Source organism: Arachis stenosperma, chromosome 1 (assembly GCF_014773155.1).
Source record: "Arachis stenosperma cultivar V10309 chromosome 1, arast.V10309.gnm1.PFL2, whole genome shotgun sequence".
In the NCBI taxonomy this organism is placed as follows: Eukaryota; Viridiplantae; Streptophyta; class Magnoliopsida; order Fabales; family Fabaceae; genus Arachis; species Arachis stenosperma.
In genome coordinates, this window is record NC_080377.1 from 18,408,709 (window position 1) to 18,423,612 (window position 14,904).

At 34.4% G+C, this 14,904-nt stretch overlaps 1 protein-coding gene across 1 annotated transcript; it reads left to right on the plus strand.

Annotated features, from left to right (window-relative positions):
- Window positions 1-9,491, plus strand: LOC130976221 (uncharacterized). The gene is made up of 4 exons (XM_057901022.1): window positions 1-454; window positions 6,468-7,255; window positions 7,427-7,522; window positions 8,869-9,491. Exons 1-2 carry the CDS (start codon window positions 1-3, stop codon window positions 7,115-7,117), a joined length of 1,104 nt encoding a protein of 367 aa, XP_057757005.1. The 3' UTR covers window positions 7,118-7,255; window positions 7,427-7,522; window positions 8,869-9,491.
- Window positions 9,492-14,904: the final 5,413 nt, after the last annotated feature.

The window sequence follows — 14,904 nt, forward strand, 5'->3', positions numbered from 1 at the left end:
ATGCTGCCCGCGCCCTACCACCGCGTCAGTTCCTCTTTGCCGTGCTGCTTCGCCGTCCATGGGGAGTCGCTGTCGCTGCTGATCCGCCACGAGCCGCCATCACAAGTCAACAACGAAGAGAGAGAGAGAGCCGCGAGGAGGAGGATCGCGCCACCCAGTCGCAGTCGTCGTCCTCGCCGCGCCGCCGTTGAGCCCACTGAGCAGAAGTCCATCGCCGCCGTTCGCGCCTCTATCGCAGTCCGAGAAGCTTCCATGGCCGTTGCCGTCGAGCTCACAAGTGAGAGAAGAGAGCTGCAGGTGAGAGGGAAAGGTGTTGCGCCGCCATTCTTTACTGCACAGCAACCGCCATGCCGCCGCGTGCCACCGCCGCTGCTCACCGCCGCGTGCCACCGCCGCTGCTCACCGCCGAGGAGAAGCCTTGCCTACGCTGCTGCCTTCCGGGCCAGATTCACCGGTAACCCTGTTTCTTGCTTTCTTGAACCCTATTCCACTTCTATTCTGTTCCACTGTTTTGATTTTTGTTAGTGTCTTTGGCTCTCTGCTGCCTTAATCACTCAGATTAATACTACCTCCGGCACTGGCTTGGCATTTCTGCTCGGCTGTGCCCTTATTCGCCGTTTTGATTGTTGAAAGGAAATGTTGTCGAAGCTATGGCTTCTCCGTTCCCCATTCTCTTGTTTCTTTTCTAGTAAGGCAAATTCTGTTGTGCTTTATCTTGCCATAATACTCCATTTCAACTCTGTTTTATTAGAGCATAATGTTCCTCTTTGCTTTGCTTAGTTGTGTTTATTCTGTCTGTTACCTAGAGCTGATGTGTTTGCGGTTATTACTTTTGCTTGCCATTCTTTTCCGCTAGCAGAGGGTGCTTGGAATACAAATCATGATGTAACTGCTGCAGAATAAGGTGAAAAGAGGGTTTATCGCGTTAAAATAGCTGTGGGTTTGATTCTTTGAGGTAGGGGTTTTTCTTAAATCTATTTTACATTACAGGGTTGTTATAAATCGATATTAACGCGTAAAATACATTTTTGTGATTTCGTAAGTCTTATGAATTGAATTGAATTGTTTTGGTTGAATGAGATTATTAGTTTGATTGATAAACTGATCGATTGAGAAAGTTGGATATTTGGATTAGTTGATTGATGTTAAAGTGGTTTTCTTTGGGTTGAGTGCTGTTGTTGTGATAGTGGTTATTGGAAGTGATTTGACTGATTAACAGGTGTTTGGTTTGGTTTGGTTGGGACCCGAAAAGGGTGGTAGAATTCGAGTTTTAGAGGAGATGTTGCCGAAATTTTATAAAATTATAAGTTTTGTTTGAAGTAATTGTTTAAAAAGATTTAGTTCTTAAACGTTATTTGTTTAAGATTGATTTATTTAGAAAAGAAAGAATATTGTTTTGGATTGAGATTGTTGATCAACGGAAAGAAGGATGATGAGGATTGATTTGAAATATGATTTTTGAATGAATTTGGAAATGGGATATGGATTGACGAATGATGATGATATTGAGAATGGCTTAGATATTGATGAATGATGAATGAATTATTTATATGGCTTATGAATTTGAAATATCTGAGATACGAGGTTCCCTGGATTAAGTGCCGTGGCTTGCCACCACGTGTACCAGGTTGAAAACTCGATACTCTGTTGACCCTACGACGTAAGTGTGACCGGGCACTATATAAATTCCCGGGAATGTTACCCCCATTGAGCAATATGGATTATTTGAGAAAAAAGCTATGTATAGACTCTTGGGGATGCACGTCGGGGGACAGTCTAAGGACAATTCAGACTTGTCGGGTTGGCTGGATAACCGACAGATGAGCCTCATCAGCCATAGGACAGGCATGCATCATATGCATTTGTATGCTTTGCTTGGGTTTAAACTTGTTTTGGTTTGCCTAATTGCTAAACTGTTCTTAACTGCTACTTGAACTATTTGCTGTAACTGCTACCTACTTGTGCTTTCTTTGTCTGTCTTGTCTGTGTTTGTCCTGGCGTGCTACATTTGAGAATGAACTTTGGTGCTGAATTAATGACTGTGTTGTTTGATTGCGTGGTTGGTTTCTGATTGAGATTTTCTTATAAGAAAAGAAATGTTTCGAACTTCTAAAAGATCAAACATTGTTTCTTTGAAAAAGTTTTGAACGATTTCCTATTGGTTTTAAAAGATTCATAAGGCAATGATAATCACTGAGTTTGAAAATAGTTTTCCTATTAAATATCTTCTTATGACAACTTTGAAACTCCGTGGTGAGACCGTGTGGTTAGGTTCTCACCCCCTACAGCTTTACCTTTTCAGGAACCAGATGAAGAAGCATTAAGAAGAGTTATACTGCATTTGGTTTATATGCTGTTGTATTAATTAGATTATTTTCTTCCCTCGTCTTTATTATTACAAGTTTGTAAGAGGGATAGGAATTGAATATTTTATATGTATAATATATTGAATTATTATGTAAGGAGTCTTGTATACGAATCTATGCAAGTTTGTATTTTTCTTAAGACAAAGTATTTATTTCTGCTTTTTTTAAAGAAATCAGCGATACAGTGTCGAGTCATAGGCTCCTATTTTAATATTTAGTATGTAAAGTAGTCGTAATACTTCTTGCTATCAGAGTAGCGCAGCCGGAAGCGTGACTTTTGATAGTGAGGATGTTACATTATGGTATCAGAGCAGTTCATCCTGATTAGAGCCTTGGGAATGGACTGATTATGCTTCATTGCATTCTCTGAGTGTCTGTCATGTTGTAGGTTTTGTTCAGATAACAAGAATTAGAGTTTTATGAACATGACTGTCTATTGATTAATGCTGTTAGCTTATCGTTGCATAACTGATGATGTTAAGTCTGGCCAACTTAATGTTAAAAGTTATGTTTACGAAAAAGTTAATGGGTTATCATAGATAAAGTAAGATTGATAAGTGATGCGATTCATGGGCTTTGGGAGCGTTAGAAATTAATTTTGAAGTTAATTCTGTTTCGGCGTATGGTCCTTTAATCGTGCCTAGTATTATCTCCTTCTCTATCAATTGCATTGGAATTCCTTATTCATTATTTCCTTCATGAAATGTGATTGATTTAACTGCCAACCTTATCTTACCACTCATACATTTCCTTTACTTAGTTTTGTATTCGGTTGTTGCTTGAAACTTTTGAAATATTTACCCTTCTCACTGTTAATAGCCACCTTTATAATTTTATACTCCTTAACGTGATCTTGGATTTTTTTTTGATGTCACAAAAGATTCACAAATCTCAGGAAATATTAACTATTGATTTTAGTTATCCTCACTTGTGAGCTTTGAATTCCTTCCTAACTGCATGGTGTCAACGGATGAGTTATGAATCGTGCCATGTTATCTGATGTATCATTTGTTTTTCTTTTCTTTATCTTGAAAACACTCGCTTCACCATTACTTAAAAAGAAATTTAAATTTTCTTATGCATAATTTAGTCGATCATGTTCTTAGTTTTCTTTTTTTGATTCTTGCAATGTGGTCGTTGATTTCGCATTTTTCTGCATGAGCTAGGAAACCCTTGAAGTGACTTGATTCTGCACCGCTGTGATGCATAACAATTTATTTAATCCTCTCAAAAATTTTGTTTTAGACTTTTCTAAATAAGTTTTGATTTGCTTTGCTTCCTGCCTAATTGTGTTCCTTACAAATTACTTGAATCTTTTGGAATATCCCTCTTACGAAACACACGCACACAATTCTTTAATCTTTAAATGGTTTTGAACCCTGAAAATTACTATTGTAGTGAACTAATTATGCAAGTTGATTCTTCTATTTCGTATTCTGTATCTTATTTTCATCTTGCTCTATTGTGACACTTTGTGTCTTATAGCATTCACTTTGAATTCTTACTTAAGATCTTTTAAAAAGAGTTTCATTTTATTCTTCTCAGCCGAATTGTGTTCGCAATCACTCTTTTAAGGTTTCGACAAAATCGCATTTACTTTTGCATGCACTTTTTATGTGGATTTTGCGAACTTTTATGTGATTTGAATATAACTTAAATTATACCAACCATACTTCAATTTTCTATGCATATCCTTACTTACCTATGTATTTGATGAGTACCTTCCAAGGTTCTTGAAGAAAGATTTTGCACTTGTCCTAGTTAATTTTCGTTTTACAAGATTTTTATATTCTATTTTGACTTAAACTTGTCTTAGCATAATGCAACATTTATGCTTCTAAGACTTCTTTTGAAAAAGTTTATATCATATTTTTTTTAAGAAGGTGGAATAATTTTCTTAGTTTTGTCTATTGCTAATGGATGTCTTAATTAAGTGTGTCCCACATTATCCTCTTAGAATCTTGTAAATATTGTCTTGAATTCAGTCATCTTCTCTTTGTGGACTTTGTATGTCCTTTATTTGGCCTAAACTTGTCTCGGCTGGATATGTTGATTTCCCTTATGATTCCTATTGAAGTTCGTTGATTCAGATCTCATCACAAGGATGTAAATTGACTCTCCTTCTGGAATATTTCATTATTATTGCGCATCCCTGTTAAATTGCGACTCTATTCATTCTTTCGATTTTATGCGAATGTTGACCTTGTTGTTTGATTTGTTCTTCCTAGGTATTGTACCATTCTGAGTAAACTCGAGATTTGTTCTAGTGACATGTACAACCTTTAGATATAGCAAGCGATGCATTAGTTCTTAGGACATGATAAGTGGATGCGGAAGGTGAAGTTTGTAAGTGCCTGATGTCATATGATGTTGTGGAGTCTTGTTTTACGTGAAAGGGGTTTTGTTGATATTAGGTTTTTCATAATATTTTTCTAAAAACGTTTTCTTGTACCTGTACATCGTTGCTTAGTTGCAAACCTACACCTCCTTCCAAATTCATGAAAAACATATCTTTGTCGCTTATTCTTTTCTTCCTGGGAATAGTACTCACGCTTATCTTAATGTCACACGTGGTCCTTAGAGGTAGAAACCGATATGTTAGCTCTTTAGGGAGCGACTGGTAGATGAGGAGTAAATCTTGAAAGTCCGAGACGTTGCAAGTTAGGACATTTGAGTTCGGTAAAGAAATGTTGTTAAGAGGAGGTTCAAGTTTTCGGTAGCTCGATGCATACATGATAACTTATAATAAGTTAGCTAAGTGATCAGAGCAACATGAGATATTGATACTATATTGACGTGTTTAAGTGTGTGTGTCAGATTATTAAAGTTTTTGAAATAATTAGATCGATTGATTAGAAGCCGCTTGATGACACGTGAGTTTAAAACCTCGGGTGAGTTAGCTAGAAGCTAAAGTTAATGATTAAGCATGGATAAAGATGAGAATTCAAAAAGAATGGGAGTTGAGAAGCTTTTTCATATAAGATGAAGTGTTGGGAATGACGTTGGATATTCGAGTGAACTTGAAACGGAGTGATAAGCGAGTTGGAAAGCAGCTAATGATTGATTAGTTAAAGGAACAAAAGGGTTAACCTATCGACCACATTGTCCTTGCAAACGCCTATCTTGAAAAATTTGTACCTTATTCTGTTTCTTCAAGTTTTCGGTAAAGTGTTGACACCATATAACCTCTTTGTTATCAGTCTATCTTGTAATTTCTACTTTACGCCACATTCTTCTCTTATATCTAAGTTTTATGATTCATCCAATATTTGAAAATTTATATATATACCAAGACTTCTTGCTTTTAAAAAATATTCAAAAGTAAAATATTAAAAGTAAGTAATATCTTATGTATTATTTTAATTTTCGAGGACGAAAATTTTTATAAGGTGGATAGGATGTAAGACCTAGAATTTTCGAAAAAATATTATTATGAGTTAATTTCAATTTATTAATTCCTTAAAGACTTTATTTTTAGAAATTATTGTATTAAAAGTAATTAAATTAAGTTTTGATAATTAAATTAAAAATTTTACTTAATCTTATAATATTGAATAATTTTCTATATTTAAACTATACAACTTAACAGTTGTAAAAGAATAAGAATTTTATACAATTTAGTTAAATAATTGAGATTCTAAAATTTAATACTTTAATTTTATAAAAAAATATTAATTATATTATCTTTAATTTTAAATTAAAATGTTTGATTAAAAGTCAATTAGTAAATTAATAATCAAATAATATTTTCAAAATAATTTTAATAGATTAAATTAGGTTTTTAATTAATACTCTATATCCCTAATTATATTAAAATTACCTAAACACCATAATCCTAACCTTTTACTCCCCCCACCGTCAATCCCTTAACCTAATACCTAATTGCTTCAGAAGAAACAAAAAAAAAAGAAAGAAGAGAGAAAGAAATGAAAGAAAGGGAAGAACGAAGTGGGGGCAGAGGCAGGGAAATCAGGGAAGAAAGAAAGAGAGTAAAAGGGGGGAAGAGAGGGAGACGGCGCCGGTGGGCATCACTGCCACCGTCGCCGCCGCTGTGCCGTTAGGAGGGAGATCCGAGGGAGAGAGAGAGAGCGTGGAGTTGAGGGAGCAGAGAAGCGCGCCACCGCCACCTCCAGACGCCCTTGCCGTCGCCGAGGAGGAGAGGAAGAGGAAGGAATGCTACCCGCGCCCTACCACCGCGTCAGTTCTTCTTCACCGTGCTGCTTCGCCGTCCATGGGGAGTCGCTGTCACTGCTGATCCGCCACGAGCCGCCATCACAAGTCAACAACGAAGAGAGAGAGAGAGAGCCGCGAGGAGGAGGATCGCGCCACCCAGTCGCAGTCGTCGTCCTCGCCGCGCCGCCGTCGAGCCCACTGAGCAGAAGCCCATCGCCGCCGTTCGCGCCTCTATCGCAGTCCGAGAAGCTTCCATGGCCGTTGCCGTCGAGCTCACAAGTGAGAGAAGAGAGCTGCAGGTGAGAGGGAAAGGTGTTGCGCCGCCATTCTTTACTGCACAGCAACCGCCATGCCGCCGCGTGCCACCGCCGCTGCTCACCGCCGCGTGCCACCGCCGCTGCTCACCGCCGCGTGCCACCACCGCTGCTCACCGCCGAGGAGAAGCCTTGCCTACGCTGCTGCCTTCCGGGCCAGATTTACCGGTAACCCTGTTTCTTGCTTTCTTGAACCCTATTCCACTTCTATTCTATTCCACTGTTTTGATTTTTGTTAGTGTCTCTGGCTCTCTGCTGCCTTAATCACTCAGATTAATACTACCGCCGGCACTGGCTTGGCATTTCTGCTCAGCTGTGCCCTTATTCGCCGTTTTGATTGTTGAAAGAAAATGTTATCGAAGCTATGGCTTCTCCGTTCCCCATTCTCTTGTTTCTTTTCTGGTAAGGCAAATTCTGTTGTGCTTTATCTTGCCATAATACTCCATTTCAACTCTGTTTTATTAGAGCATAATGTTCCTCTTTGCTTTGCTTAGTTGTGTTTATTCTGTCTGTTACCTAGAGCTGATGTGTTTGCGGTTATTACTTTTGCTTGCCATTCTTTTCCGCTAGCAGAGGGTGCTTGGAATACAAATCATGATGTACCTGCTGCAGAATAAGGTGAAAAGAGGTTTTATCGCGTTAAAATAGCTGCGGGTTTGATTCTTTGAGGTAGGTTTTTTCTTAAATCTATTTTACATTACAGGGTTGTTATAAATCGATATTAACGCGTAAAATACATTTTTGTGATTTCGTAAGTCTTATGAATTGAATTGAATTGTTTTGGTTGAATGAGATTATTAGTTTGATTGATAAACTGATCGATTGAGAAAGTTGGATATTTGGATTAGTTGATTGATGTTAAAGTGGTTTTCCTTGGGTTGAGTGCTGTTGTTGTGATAGTGGTTATTGGAAGTGATTTGACTGATTAACAGGTGTTTGGTTTGGTTTGGTTGGGACCCGAAAAGGGTAGTAGAATTCGAGTTTTAGAGGAGATGCTGCCGAAATTTTATAAAATTATAAGTTTTGATTGAAGTAATTGTTTAAAAATATTTAGTTCTTAAACATTATTTGTTTAAGATTGATTTATTTAGAAAAGAAAGAATATTGTTTTGGATTGAGATTGTTGATCAACGGAAAGAAGGATGATGAGGATTGATTTGAAATATGATTTTTGAATGAATTTGGAAATGGGATATGGATTGACGAATGATGATGATATTGAGAATGGCTTAGATATTGATGAATGATGAATGAATTATTTATATGGCTTATGAATTTGAAATATCTGAGATACGAGGTTCCCTGGATTAAGTGCCGTGGCTTGCCACCACGTGTACCAGGTTGAAAACTCGATACTCTGTTGACCCTACGACGTAAGTGTGACCGGGCACTATATAAATTCTCGGGAATGTTACCCCCATTGAGCAATATGGATTATTTGAGAAAAAAGCTATGTATAGACTCTTGGGGATGCACGTCGGGGGACAGTCTAAGGACAATTCAGACTTGTCGGGTTGGCTGGATAACCGACAGATGAGCCTCATCAGCCATAGGACAGGCATGCATCATATGCATTTGTATGCTTTGCTTGGGTTTAAACTTGTTTTGGTTTGCCTAATTGCTAAACTGTTCTTAACTGCTACTTGAACTATTTGCTGTAACTGCTACCTACTTGTGCTTTCTTTGTCTGTCTTGTCTGTGTTTGTCCTGGCGTGCTACATTTGAGAATGAACTTTGGTGCTGAATTAATGACTGTGTTGTTTGATTGCGTGGTTGGTTTCTGATTGAGATTTTCTTATAAGAAAAGAAATGTTTCGAACTTCTAAAAGATCAAACATTGTTTCTTTGAAAAAGTTTTGAACGATTTCCTATTGGTTTTAAAAGATTCATAAGGCAATGATAATCACTGAGTTTGAAAATAGTTTTCCTATTAAATATCTTCTTATGACAACTTTGAAACTCCGTGGTGAGACCGTGTGGTTAGGTTCTCACCCCCTACAGCTTTACCTTTTCAGGAACCAGATGAAGAAGCATTAAGAAGAGTTATACTGCATTTGGTTTATATGCTGTTGTATTAATTAGATTATTTTCTTCCCTCGTCTTTATTATTACAAGTTTGTAAGAGGGATAGGAATTGAATGTTTTATATGTATAATATATTGAATTATTATGTAAGGAGTCTTGTATATGAATCTATGCAAGTTTGTATTTTTCTTAAGACAAAGTATTTATTTCTGTTTTTTTTTAAAGAAATCAGCGATACAGTGTCGAGTCATAGGCTCCTATTTTAATATTTAGTATGTAAAGTAGTCGTAATACTTCTTGCTATCAGAGTAGCGCAGCCGGAAGCGTGACTTTTGATAGTGAGGATGTTACATTGATAAGTGGAGTTTCAGATTAGATCAGAATAAATATTAGCCAAAAATACCTTTTTTCTCTGTAAAGAAAAATTTAAACAGCCTAGCCCTTAGCCCGTTTAACTCAAAATTTAAACGGCCTTAATTTTAGAGACAAAATATGCCTGTTTAAATGTAGGGTGTTCATGGATCAGATCCGATTTATATATCCGCGGCATTTATCCGAATTCGATATAAAAATTGCGGATATGGATCCGATCTGCACACTTATAGGATCAGATTGCGGATTTTATGTCTGATCCGCATATGTGCAAAAATAAATAAATAACTAAGTAAATATTCTTCTTATATTTTATTTCAACAAATAATTATCATATATGTTGTATTATTTTAATTTTATTATTTTAGAAAAGTATGTTTAATATTATTTTAAGAGTAAACATATTTAAAAGAGTAGAAAAAAGAATTTTATTAATATTTTTGTAATAAAAATAAGCTTTTAAAAATATTTTTAAAAATATTTTTGTAGTAAAAATATTTTTCCAATCCAATGATTTTAGTGCGAATCTGATCGAGATTTTGGCCATATTCGATTCGATCCGATCCGCGTTCACCCCTATTTAAGCTATTTTGACGACCCTAAAAGCGGTTAAAAATAAAAACTACTCACACATCAATCTCTCTTTTTTATTATGTTCGTTCTCTCTCTTCTTTAATGAACAACGCCTCTTTCTTGAACACCTCGTTCTTCCCTTCTCTTTTGAATTTTTTGCTACATTGTGTCATATTTTTTATGCATTCTGTTTAGAATTTTATGATAATTACATCTTGTTTTATTTTTTTCAATCTACAACGCAGTACTTGGAAAATGGGACCCGAGTTTTTGTTAAATCAGTGTATTAATGGATAGGGTTAACCACCAAAAACACCCTCAAATTATTCAAACGTTGACAAAAATGTACCTGAATTTTATTATCGACAAAAATGCCTTTAAATAATTCGAAGGCATTTTGTCGATAGTAAAATTTGAGTGTATTTTTTGTCACTGTTTAAATAATTTGGAGATATTTTTTGTGGTTAACCCTAATGAATAATTGTAGTTCAGATGAGCTAAATCAGTGTGAATTGGTTGTTTCTTCTCTATTGAACGTAATCGAGGAGGTACAAATGCCTTCTTTAATGATTCTGACAAATTAATGTGAGCTACCATGGTATTAGTTTTGATTACTTGTATTGTTATTTTATGCTCGATATTTTTGTGCTTTTTGTATATTTTTTTATTCTTTTGTTCTTGATTCTAGTTATTTACGATGATGTTAGTTGTCTTTACTTGAGTTGTTCTATGATTAGGTGGTTTGTTCTGTTTCAATATTTCGTTTCTATATCTGTGAATTTATGTGCTATTCTAAAATATTTTTGTGTTGCGATGAACCAAAACTTGTTTTTTTATGTGATTTTTATTCTGGCTATTTTAGGATCAATTATTGTACGATATGGATGAGTAATATATGCCAAAAGTTGGGATGATTTTCAATACTCTTGGAGAAATTGAAAAATTATATAAACATTATGCTAAACATATAGATTTTTATACCAAAATAAGAAACTCAAATAAGAGAGAAAATAAAATAAAAAACCAACTTATTACATGTAGTAGAGAGGAGAATAGAAAATCTGATATACCGCCTATTGTGAAGACAAAACCGACATCTATTGCAGGGTGCCCTACAAGAATCTATGTGCATACAATGAATGACGCGGGAGCAAGTAAAATTAGTAAGTTAATTATATTAGTTAATTGTAATAAGGGAATACAAGTCCCATATTGTTTATAATAGTGAACTTTGCATTATGTATTAGTCCCATATTGTCCAAGTCATGAAGGCTTTTCCTCCCCCCACTGGTATAAATAACTCATGTACCATTTGTTTATGAAATGAAGTTGAAGTTAATTTGAATATGAAATAAGCTGTGTATTTATTTTTCTCTAAGATCTTTGAGAGTAAGAGGTGCATCATTGACTTGACCAACCAAGGTGGGTTCATGGCTATTTTCATCATAGTGGGGTTGTTAACATTGCCAAAATTGGTGATCCAAACGACGTCCAAAATTAGTGAAGGATACTAGTATTTGGATTGTTTCAAAGGTTGTTCTGACTCATTCACATGCATCCATGTTGTCCTGATTAAGCTATAATACTTAAACACAGAGAGCGTATCCTACATGTTCGTCGAACAATCGAGAATAATGATGAAACTAGTATCAGACCAAGTAAAACATATCAAGCACTTGTTACAGCGGTTGGTGGCCATTGTGAATTAAATTTTATCGAATAGGATGTTAGAAATCATATTAGTAGGGAAGTTCGTAATGTTTCTGAAGTAGATGATGCAAAAGAATTGGAAAAATGCTTTTTAAGAATGAAAGAGTGAAATCAGAATTTTTTTTTTATGAGCTTGAACTTGATGTTGATAAGTCAATTAAAAATGTATTTTAGACTAATGCAAAAAGCAAAATTGTATTTGAATATTTTGGTGATGTGGTGTCATTTGATATCACTTACAATATGAACAGGTACTTGATATTAAGCATAATTTCTATGTTGAGTATATAAATTTTTGTGCTATGTGTCAAAATTATTGTGTCGAACTGAGATATAGTCTTATTTCTAAATTTTCAGGTATGATTTGCCTTTTGCTTATTTTGTTGGTGTGAATCACCATAGCCATTCTATACTTCTTGGATGTGCTTTGATGAATAATGAGAACATTAATTCATTCAAGTAGTTATTTGAATGTTGCCTTTGTTGTGTGGGTGAAAAAGTCCCAAAAGACATCATTACTGATCAATGCTCATCGATGCCAAGTGCTTTTGAGGTTTGCAAGCCAACTACAATTCATAAGTGGTGTATTTCGCACATTTTGAAGAAGGTTCCACAGAAATTAAATGGTTACAAGAGACATGTTGAAATTTAGTGAGAGATGAATCATATCGTTTGAAGTTCTTTTGCAAAAGAATTATTTGAAAGAAGTTGGAGTGATTTTCTTATTAACTATAATGTATGTGGGAATAAGTGACTGACAGGTAATATTTTTGTGCTACGTTACTAATTTCTGTGCTTGAACACATTATTTCTATACTATGCTTTGACTTGTTTGCTTACATTTTTTTCAATATTTTTTTTATAGAACTTTAAAGATTTTGATCTATGTATTGCAACATATGGAGTTCTTTAGTAGTCGCTATCAAGATCATAGCGTCTAACAAATTTTATTTGAAACATGTGGCTCAAGTTCAATACTAGATGTTGCTTAATGTGCCAAACCCATTTTATCCACAATATCTCTTTTTTCTTCGAATATTGCTTTGAAAATCCCTGCAATGTATCATGGAAAGCATCTAACATCATGAGTTTTCTGTAAAGATTCATGTAATTATGTTAGATCATATTTTCTTAATGAAGTTGAATGTTAGATCACATATATATATACTTACATAATGTTTTTTAGTTTCTTTCTCTTCCTGATGTTTCTTTCTATAGTTACCTTTCTTGATTAGTGTTTTCTTCATCCTACAAACATTCAAATTATGAGATTAGAAAGAACAAATACCAATAGATAAATAATAGAAAAATTACAGAATTAATGAACGTTAGCACAAATACTGAATCACAACACACAAACAATGAACCTCAGTATACAGAATCATAGCACACAAACAATGAAAGTTAATACAAATAATAAACCACAACACACAAATAATGAATCTCAGTACAGAAATAAGCAGCATACAAAAAATGAATCACAGCACACAAACAATCAACCTTTCAGCACACAAATACAAAATCATAACACACAAACAATGAACTTTTTAGCACAGAAATAATAGGTTATATGCACTCATGTTTACTATTCTTAAGAAATCTACATGTAAATGATTCTACTTCATTGTTATTTCATTTACATTCTTTATAAGTAATTTTTTGCGCGAGAAAAAATGAAGTGTGATAAAATAAACAAGAATTAAACAATTTGAAAGAATAATGACTAATGAGCATGTTATTACACAAAAGAAAGAGGAAAAAAAAACAGTAATAAAAACATCAAGGAGTGACAATGTTTGCATATGCGTAGTGATTGCATGCATATATGCTTATTAATCATAGTTTTTCTGTGCTCATTAGGGTTTGAATCTTTGATAATAATAAAATGAGGTAGAATTGAACAAATTACCTTTAATAATTATTAATTTCTTTGCTTGTTAGTTTTTTTTTTGAGTTTTTGTGCTTTAATTTGAGAAATTTTGTATCGTAGACGGTTTTGGATTTTGAAATATTTTTAAATCGGAAGATGAAACAATTTTTTAATTTAGAATGAGAGTAGAAGAAAGTATTTTTGTAATGCGTGCTGATTGAGTTAAGGGTTAGTGGAGTACATAGGCACTTGTTTTTTGTGAGAGTATTTTTAGTTATAATTGGGCCAACTTGATTAGACTTGCTGTCAAAAAAACTTGTATAAGTAACATCACTGTAATACGATTTATTATTTTTAGAATAATTAAAATATTTGTATATTTATTAATTATTAAAATGATACTATATGAACTCTTGTTAAAGGTATTATATTAGGTATTTATTATTTTGGTTATTCTTTGATTTGTTTCTTATCTATAAATAAATTATATCTTGTAACATATTTGCACACAGTAAATATTAGGACATATTCATCAGGTGTTCTCTTTTGGTTTTTAATATGGTATCAAAGTTTAAGGGGTTTTTTTGGGTTTAAAATATTTCTATTTTTAATAGATAATCAGGTTGTTTTTTTCTCTTTTGGTCACTCTTCTTGTTAGCATCATGATATGTCAAATTAAATTTTGATGACTGACAAAATCAAATACAATTTAATGATTTAGTTAATGTGTTATTTGACTTTTGTTCAAGTATGTGTATGAAATAAAGAATTTCTCCTTAATATAAGCAAACTAGGTAACTTCCAAAACTGAGAAAGTCAAAACATCAATTGATACAATCTCAGAAGCTAAGCTAAGTAAATTGTTTATCTGAGAAGCTATGTAGCTAACTTAGAAGAAACATAGCACATCTCAGAAGAATGTTATCCTTTCTATGTGCGAAATTGTTGAAGGTGTGAAACTGTGTATCTTAGAAAGCATGATACGGTTCATTTTGCCTCCAATGTTTGAATTTGAGCACATGCTCAATAAGTCAAAAAGTTCCGAAGAAGCTTATTATTTCTTCTGCTACAAAATACATTGTAAAACTTTGAAAAATGACAAAAGACAGTGACAGAAGCAAAAGACACATCACCCCTCACACATCTCTATGGATATATAAGAACAACGGTAAAAAAAAATTTCAATGTCACTTTTCAGCTTGAGATACATAAGCAGAGCTTTAAAACCTCTATTGGATTATGAAGATTTTTTTTAAGTTTATACATTAAAGAATCTGTTCATAGAGCCTCTTCTCTACGTCTTCACCCCACAAGAGAAGTAGCTTCCAACCTAGGAATTCATCTGAGAATGCCTTGTTCTGTGTTGTAAAAGTTCTATGGCAGTATCTCTGAAATAGAATAGGATTTGGAGCTGCTGAATTCACAAACATTTCAATCTTCCTACATACATTATGGCCATGGGGAATTGTACCAAGTTCTCTTGGAACATTTGAGATATGTT

Coding starts and splice junctions, on each gene's coding strand:
- LOC130976221 (XM_057901022.1), top strand. CDS start 1: ATGCTGCCCGCGCCCTACCACCGCGTCAGTTCCTCTTTGCCGTGCTGC. Junction 455..6,467: donor CTTCCGGGCCAGATTCACCG/GTAACCCTGTTT, acceptor CGTGGAGTTGAG/GGAGCAGAGAAGCGCGCCAC.